The sequence below is a fragment of the Hordeum vulgare genome, chromosome 4H (assembly GCF_904849725.1).
Source record: "Hordeum vulgare subsp. vulgare chromosome 4H, MorexV3_pseudomolecules_assembly, whole genome shotgun sequence".
NCBI classification, from domain to species: Eukaryota; Viridiplantae; Streptophyta; class Magnoliopsida; order Poales; family Poaceae; genus Hordeum; species Hordeum vulgare.
In genome coordinates this window covers 442461070-442467220 of record NC_058521.1, presented here as the reverse complement: position 1 = coordinate 442467220, position 6151 = coordinate 442461070, and the positions used below count along the sequence as shown (strand labels likewise).

The window sequence follows — 6151 nt, the reverse complement described above, 5'->3', positions numbered from 1 at the left end:
TAATCGTCGGGTATGAGTATGGGTAAAGTTTTATACCCGTGGGTATAGGTATGGGTAGAATTTTATACCCATTAACTATACGGGTATGGGTATGGTATTGCTCTACCCTGCCCATACCCTACTCATTGCCATCCTTAGTCCATGGCAGCGTCACACAGCACCGACGACGCCCAACTGTGCTCCATTGCAACGTCGACGACACTTCAATGCAACCCCGACAAAGCTTCAATGGTCATGTGGAAGCTCCAGTGCAACTCCGGTGACGCTACAGTGCAACTCCAACGACATCATGGCGCTTTATTCCAGATCTGACGGCGTCGGCGATGCTCCACTGCAACAAGCAGGGCCTGGCACCGGCGGTCGCTGGTCTGTCGCAGCACTGGTCGCCTCGTAGCAGCTCACGCACGGTGTTGCTTTGCAGCAGACAACGCCGGTAAGAGGACGTCCCACTTCCTCGCAGCAACTACGGATGCAACATGTGGCTGTTGCGGCACCAATTGGTGTTACCATCGCATCACCGGCAATGCCGATGAGTGATGCGTAGAAGCACCGGTCTTGAGCATTGCGCTCATGGCGAAGGGAGCTCGCGAGTGGATTGGAATGAAGAAAAGGGATACAGGAAGGAGAAACGGGTGGATCACCGTCACCGAAAGAGAAAAAGATAAGGTTATGCGGTTAGTTAGGACCATTGAAACGCGACAGAACTGATGATTCGCTTATTTTTTTAGGGCAGGCGCGACAGCACTAATGAGTATTCGCGCGAGACGAGCGTCGTACTATCGAGCTCAATCGGACGCCTCACGAAGCGATTGACGTAGCTAGAAAATCAGTCGATTTAAGAACATTTTCCATGAAATATTTAAGCACTTTTAAAAGATCATCTTAGAAGATGGTAGTAAAATGCGTATGTGGATATACTCCCTCCGTCTCAGTTTACAAGTCCAGCACATTTACAAATCCAGCACATGTACCTAGGTCATCAATTTAACCAACTTGATGAGAGGCATATATAACAAAAATATATATCATCAAAAACTTTAGATGCTCTATTTTCTAATGATATAATTTTTATGTTAAACAATATATTTATATAAGTCAAATTGACAATTTAGATATTCATGCATGCCTTGTTGAGACGTGCATGTCATGTCTTTTAAACTGTGACGAAGGGAGTATAAAAGGACAACTTTTGTTAAGCATTGATCCAGTCTCGGAATAAGAAAATAAATCAGTAGTTCATTTCACGCCATCAGGATTCTCTATTTTACCAATACAAGATTCCGACCAAAACTCACAGAGCAACCACAATTTGAACCGCCAAGACCTTGATTCATCAATGCATTTCAGGTGGTCGCAGTACATTGTTCGGAGGGCTGTATAAAGTTTGGGATTGCTGAATAAAACGTAGGTAGAGGCAAATAAACTCAGACCATTTTAAACAAAACACAAACTCCAATCCTCCAGTATTACACTAGCATGCGAACCCAGAGGTAATGCTGGCAGCGAGAGCGGTGAACAGTCTCACATGTACAGCCCCTCCGGTACACCTTCCTTCTTCTTGAACATTACCTTCTCTTTGGCCTTCTTGAAGTCAGCATGTGTCACCTATATAAATAGAAAGGAAGGAGCAGGAAATGTAAAACATGTGAAATCAAAACTTTCCATCCACCTATGTTTCTTGAGGGGCATCCAGTTATGGTTTTTAATTTAAGACAATAGAAAGGCCACCCTGGTCAAGTAAACTACTCCCTCTGTCCCAAAAATCTTGTCGTTAGTTTTGTCTAGAAATGAGTGCATCTAAATACTAAAGCGCGACTAGATACATTCATATCTAAACAAATCTAAGACAAGAATTTTGGGACGGAGGGAGTATCTATGAAAGATAGTAAAAGTGTCTTGGATTACTATCGTGCCTTCACCCAGTGTCACAATTCATAGTTAGCTCAGAAGGTTGTGTTATAAGAAAGAGCAAGGGATCTGATTTGCAGAGCAACAATGTCTTACCTTCATCCTGCGCTCTCTTAAGGCAAGCAATCCAGCTTCAGTACAAATAGCTTTGATATCAGCACCAGAAAACTCATCTTTGGTCATCACAAACTCTTCTAGGTTCACATCTTCTGCCAATGTCATCTTAGCAGTGTGTATCTGCACCAAGACAAAATACACAAGGTAAGAATAAAAACAGGTTCCAATTAAACACCCAGTACTGCTAAATATTTAGAAGAAAAGCACCTGAAAGATACGCCGTCGTGTTTTAATATCTGGCAATGGAAATTCAATCTTTCTGTCTATTCGGCCTGGTCGAAGCAAAGCTGGGTCAAGGCTCTCAATGCGGTTTGTTGCTAGAATAACCTTTACATCTCCTCTTGAATCAAAACCATCCAGCTGATTTAACAACTCCAACATGGTTCTCTGAATCTCGCGCTCACCACCTGAATGAGCATCATACCTATAAACAATAACAACTCGATTCAACTCATTTTTCACAGGAAAACTCCACCCATCTTTTTCTTGGTACAAAGAATAATAATCCTAGAGTAAACTTCCAATACCTCTTTGTTCCAACTGCATCAATCTCATCAATGAAGACAATTGAAGGAGACAGATCATCAGCCACCCTAAACAGTTCCCTTACAAGCTTAGGGCCGTCACCAAGGTACTTCTGGATCAACTCACTCCCAACAACACGCAAGAACGTTGCTGATGTAGAATTGGCAACAGCCTGCCACAATTTTATACAATAAGATAGAAGTTACACTTTATTATACTCCCTCCGTCCCAAAATAAGTGACTCAAAAATGACTCAACTTTGTACTAACTTTAGTGTAAAGTTGAGTCATTTTTTAGTCACTTATTTTGGGATGGAGGGAGTAGCGTCCGGAATTATTTGTCGCAAAAATGGATAGAAATGAATGTATCTAGAACTAAAATATATCTAGATACGTTCACTCTTCGGACAAGTATTTCAGGACGGAGGGAGTATATAATAACGTGCTAAAATTACGTAAACAGAAACTAACAAGCTTTTAGGGGGGTCACTAATTTATTAGTGGAAAAGGATGCTTAAATGAAGCAAAATATGGAATCCTTGCCCAGTGGAAAGGATAAGACACAAACCTTTGCAAGTAGAGTCTTCCCTGTTCCAGGTTCCCCATATAGTATGACTCCCTTCGGAGGCCTGATCCCAATGTCCTCGTATAGCTCAGGATGTGTCAACGGAAGTTCCACTGCCTCTTTGATCTCTTGAATTTGGGCATCCAAACCACCAATGTCAGCATAAGACTCCAAAGGTGCCTTCTCAACTTTCATGACAGAAACCATAGGATCAACTTCATCTTGCAGAATTCCGACCACCGAGAGAACCTGACAGAAATGATATCAAGCTTGATTCTCAATAAAGTTTTGAATGAGTCATCAAACAGACCTATAATTGATCTGTTCGCATAAAAGCATATTGAGTTTAAAAACTGGAATGGGACAGAAGATCTAGAGATGCACCCATTGAAAATAAATCTAAACACCGGTACAAACATATCATTAACCACACAAAGAATATAAGAGCTGAAGACACAAATGCAGATTACAGGAAAACACGTACTACAAAAAGAAATACTGCAAGAAAATTACTGCATTTAGCTGTGATCATGGTGTTACTGTGTTAGTTATAAGAAAGCAATAACATAAATTATGCTTTAAAGTTTGAATATGGAGTTCAAGTGAACAGGTGTTTGCTTTTGCAACTGTCAATTCTTGACGATGGTTAGTCCTAATATACAGGCAAGTAAGTGGTCACCATCATATATACTCGCTCCGTTTCTAAATATAAGTCTTTTTAGGGATTTCAATACGGACTACATACGGATGTATATTTTGCTCCATATGTAGTCCACATTGGATTCTATAAAAAGACTTATATTTATGAATGGAGGGAGTAGATAGACAGAAAAGGATTGTACTTAACCAAATATGTAAGTTTCTGAAAATTATTCCTAAAGAAATCAAGGAAATGACGCTTAGCAATGAAACAAAACAAATTAGCACAGACAACATAAGCATTGTATGACAAATTGTAGCGAAGTTCATGCATAGATATCTTCATATATAATCAAATCAGGTGTCACGGTTCTGCACATACAGAACAAGCAATGATGAACAACCACATTCATCTCAATTCCCATGTTTTGCCCTATGGCCCCCATCCCACAAGTCTCAATGTCATTAAAATGCCCCAAGTTCACCAAATGGACCAGTTATAACTCACTCCGATGTTGTCACTTGTCAGCCTCCCTTCACAAAGGTCATCCACTTATCAACCTTCTAGAATCAAGGAAATCACCAGCATCACAACAAAACACTAAGGCCCTCATTCTTTCAAAAGAGGTTTGAGTAGATTCTAGAAATCCTAGGTAGTAGAAAGAAATCCTAAGGAAAAATTCCAATGGGATTCAATCCTATGAATCGAACAACTAATATAGGAAAAAAATTCTAATCCTCCAAAATTCCTATGAAAATCCTTTGAATCAAAGGAGCCCTAATCTGAACTCGCCCTAGGTTTTCTCGCGGTCAAAAGTATTCAATTATAATCCATGTTCGAGTCCATCAGATAAATGCAGAATTTACAGATTCGTACCTTGTTATGCATCAGTATGGAGCATCCCGGCTCCAGCTGGTCCTTGTCGACGAACGAGAGTACGCTGACATAGTACTCCGGCCCAACGGACGACGAGACGATCGCGTGGCTCTCGTCGATGATCTCCTCGAGCGAGCCAACGCTCATAGGGGTGCCGCGGAGGTCGTCGACCTTAGATCGGTCCTCCTCCGTCTTGTCTTCGCTGGGGCGCAGCCGCTCCTGGCTCGCGACGAACTCCTCCTCCATGAGAAGGTAGTCCTTGACGCGGTCCAGCTTGAGAAGGCGGAGGCGGCACTTGGAGAGCGGAGCCACGGGGGGCAGCCGCGCCGCCGCCTCGGGGCCCCTCTGTTTCCGCTGCTTGCGGCCCACGCGCGACGGGGCGGCGGGCGGCTCGAACTTCTTGTCCTTCTTGTCGCCGGCGGCACCGTCGCCTGGCTTGCGGTCACCGGGGAGACCGCCCTGCTTGCCCATGCCGCCCGGAGAACCCTGCCCCATCGCCGCCGGCTGGTTGCTTCGATTCGAGGGTTAGGGTTTGGGTTAGCGGAGAGATAGAGAGATCGGCTTTTCTTTTGCTATATTATGGCCTATGGTGCTTAGATAAGACCGATATATAGTTTTCTCTTTCTAGAGTTACACCTCTCTTTTCCTCTCGACGCACTGGAGAAGGAAAAGGGCATATACCTCATCACATCCAGGCCGTCGTCTTTTTGGTTTTTTACAGCAACAAGGCCCATATACAGTGTGTTCGGATAGGATGTACGTACCTATTAGAAATTTCACTCGACCCAGAGTTTATTTTTGCTCACCAGCTCAAATGCGTCCTTGATAAACAATCAAATTAAGAAAAATGGATTTTTTTTACATCAAATATTGACGAATTGTATGCATATTTGCAAAAAGAACTTCTAACGTTCTGTGAAAAAACAAATTTGATGCTGCAAAATGCTTCCATTTTTTTTGAAAAATCAGCACCCCCCTCCCCCAAAAAAAAAACATGTCAACATGTTTTTTCTAAAATGTGTATGTATGTAGACAATTTATCAATGTTTGTTGCAAAAAACAGAAATTTTTGTTTTGTTTATTTTTGTTGTTGTTGTTGTTGTTGTTGTTCATGAGGAAGCACATGAGCTCACGAGAAGAAACTCGGTGTCCCACCGCGAGCCTCTTATCTTACGGGTGGAGAAGGAGGCCCCTTTCCACCATAGCCAACAATGGGAAGAAATTTCACGCTCATGCCCAACCTTCCTCACCCCTCGCCTCCGACATCGTTGAAGCTAGCGGCCCCCTCCGATGTTCCGTTGTAGCTCCTCGCATTTGCACCGCCTTCAGAAGTACCTTCGTCCCTTGCACCTTCTCGCAACAGTTGTGTTGACTCTCAAAAGTGGCACAAGGAATAAAATAGTAAGGATCACAAGGGATGGCCTGAATCCATAGGAACATGAGATCAATTTAAAGCTTGGAGTTCACCATTGGATGTCCCTCTCTCAGAAGATCAAGAAGGATATAAGTATAGCCCAAACC

General features: G+C 42.8%; 1 protein-coding gene across 1 annotated transcript; it reads right to left on the bottom strand.

Moving 5' to 3' along the window:
* Window positions 1–1308: 1308 nt before the first annotated feature.
* Window positions 1309–5222, bottom strand: LOC123448871 (26S proteasome regulatory subunit 4 homolog). The gene is made up of 6 exons (XM_045125901.1): window positions 4631–5222; window positions 3118–3363; window positions 2553–2722; window positions 2233–2449; window positions 2005–2145; window positions 1309–1605 (listed from the first exon to the last, which is right to left on the bottom strand). Exons 1-6 carry the CDS (start codon window positions 5123–5125, stop codon window positions 1522–1524), a joined length of 1353 nt encoding a protein of 450 aa, XP_044981836.1. The 5' UTR covers window positions 5126–5222; the 3' UTR covers window positions 1309–1521.
* Between the last annotated feature and the right edge of the window lie 929 nt (window positions 5223–6151).